Source organism: Loa loa (genome assembly GCF_000183805.2).
Source record: "Loa loa unplaced genomic scaffold supercont3.487, whole genome shotgun sequence".
Taxonomy (NCBI): domain Eukaryota; kingdom Metazoa; phylum Nematoda; class Chromadorea; order Rhabditida; family Onchocercidae; genus Loa; species Loa loa.
This window is the reverse complement of record NW_018108667.1, coordinates 1-2,547: the sequence shown is the minus strand read 5'-3', so window position 1 is coordinate 2,547 and position 2,547 is coordinate 1. Positions and strand designations below refer to the sequence as shown.

The following is a 2,547-nucleotide window of genomic DNA, read 5'->3' as shown; positions in this document are numbered from 1 at the left end:
ATTATTATTATTATTATTATTATTATTATTATTATTATTATTATTATTATTATTATTATTATTATTATTATTATTATTATTATTATTATTATTATTATTATTATTATTATTATTATTATTATTATTATTATTATTATTATTATTATTATTATTATTATTATTATTATTATTATTATTATTATTATTATTATTATTATTATTATTATTATTATTATTATTAATTATTATTATTATTATTATTATTATTATTATTATTATTATTATTAATTACTATCAAATATTCAAATATTTCCTGTTCTTCCTTTATTCGGATTTGGCTTTTCTGTTTTTCTCTCAAATTAATTCGAAAGAAACGGCAAAATCGATCAGGCTATATTTTTTCTGCTAATTTCCTAATTAAATTATTTAAGTTATCGTTGATTGAAAAATTTATTATTGGATGATAAAGCTGAAATTTTAAGATACCTGATAGGTGTCTTGATTACTACAACTATAACGACTGGCTATTATGGATTCTCATTATAGTTGCCGGCAACGGCGTTTTCGTCCGCATTCACCAATACCACAGGAATCAAATCCAATTTATCGATCCTCTGAATTGGACTATTCTATTTCCGGTACTGGGGCTGGCGGTGGAGGTGGATATTATTTTGGTGCTTCAGGACCTGGTCATTTTGGAAGTGAGAAACAACCACGACGGTCGCGATCATTGGAGAATCGAAGAGACTGGTTATTCACTGATGATTATGGATTTCCAGTAATGGGAACAGACGAGAGATTTAATGGTGCTTCAAAAAGGTATCAGTGTCAACAACAACGAAACTATCATTATCAGCCGTATCTTAGTATTAATACTGGTCCTGCTACCGGATATCGAGGTACCTACGATGGACGACGTGGTAACGAACATTATTTTGATAACTTTGTCACTCTACAATCCAATCCTACTGAATCTGACTGGGATGCCCTGGATCGTTCAATTCGAAATTATCGTGAAAATCCCAACGGTGAACAAATGGCTGTAACCGTTCGACGTTCCAAAGCTCAAAGTTTATCTCCAGTTCGTCCAAGTCATGGTGGTATTGGTGGTACTTTAGGTGGTACCAAATCAAGGCGACACAATTTACCGTCATACTTTTATCGACATTCTGGGACTGTTGGAGGCTTTGCAGGATCGCAAAGTGGTATCGCTGTCAATAGAAATGAATCAGTACGGCGTACCCGAAACGATTTTCCCAGTGGTTCAGCGTTACAAGATGAGGTGGAGTTTGGTGCTGATCGTGGAATAGTAAATTACTATCGAGCTATTAATTCTAGTCATCAACAACCTGATTATTATGGACCAGGAGTTGGACCTGCAAATGTTACAAGTGCAATGAGAGATCGAGCAATAATCCGTGGTACTACAGCAGATACTACACGTTATGGTTTTGGAGCGCAAAAATACTACAAGTTTCACTGTTGTTGTTTGAGTTTTCGTTGGCCACCTTGGGCTTTTGAAGAAGTGGAACCACCACAACCGATATATCGTCGTACTTAATTGAAAATACTACCACTATTTTATTCTTTTCTCAGAATTCTTCCGTTTTTTTTTTTTCAATCTCATTCCATGGCACCTATATTCTTCACTTATTCCTTCTTTACAACCTATGCAATTCCTTTTGCTATTAGAAATGGTGCAAAAGGTACCGAAATGATTCCAATTATTGATCAATTTCTCGATCAATTTCATTTTCTTGATCAATTTCTCGTTTTTTTCTCCCCCCCCTCCTCCCTCCTCCTAAAATTATATAAAAAATTTATATTTTACCATTCGTAATTCTATTCCATTCAATTTAATTACAGTTGCCTTTTTATTTATTTATTAATTTTGATGCCATTTTTTTCCTACCACCATGGTACCATGGTGCTATACGCTAATTTATTTTCCTCATCATAGGATGAACCTGTAATTGTAGATAACAAATTGAAGGCATATTTGTTTTCTTACTTCCTTTCTTTTCCTTGATATTTTCTATTTATAGAGGATTTTATATTTGTATGAATGCAAGCAAATTTCAATCTTTTATTTTATTGGACCAAAACTTTTGTTTTTTTGCTAAAAATTAACTTATCCCAGTGTATGTCCAATTTGTTTTTTTGCTCAATTTCCACAAATTTCGAATCACATTTTCAATTAATTTATATCAAATTTTAATTAATTTACTATTACTGTTATTATTATTATTATTATTATTATTATTATTATTATTATTATTATTATTATTATTATTATTATTATTATTATTATTATTATTATTATTATTATTATTATTATTATTATTATTATTATTATTATTATTATTATTATTATTATTATTATTATTATTATTATTATTATTATTATTATTATTATTATTATTATTATTATTATTATTATTATTATTATTATTATTATTATTATTATTATTATTATTATTATTATTATTATTATTATTATTATTATTATTATTATTATTATTATTATTATTATTATTATTATTATTATTATTATTATTATTATTATTA

At 27.4% G+C, this 2,547-nt stretch overlaps 1 protein-coding gene across 1 annotated transcript; it reads left to right on the top strand.

Annotated features, from left to right (window-relative positions):
• Nucleotides 1-508: 508 nt before the first annotated feature.
• LOAG_14532 (hypothetical protein) lies at nucleotides 509-1,540 on the top strand (the record flags this gene model as incomplete). The annotated part of the gene is made up of 1 exon (XM_020448821.1): nucleotides 509-1,540. One exon carries the CDS (start codon nucleotides 509-511, stop codon nucleotides 1,538-1,540), a length of 1,032 nt encoding a protein of 343 aa, XP_020301062.1.
• Between the last annotated feature and the right edge of the window lie 1,007 nt (nucleotides 1,541-2,547).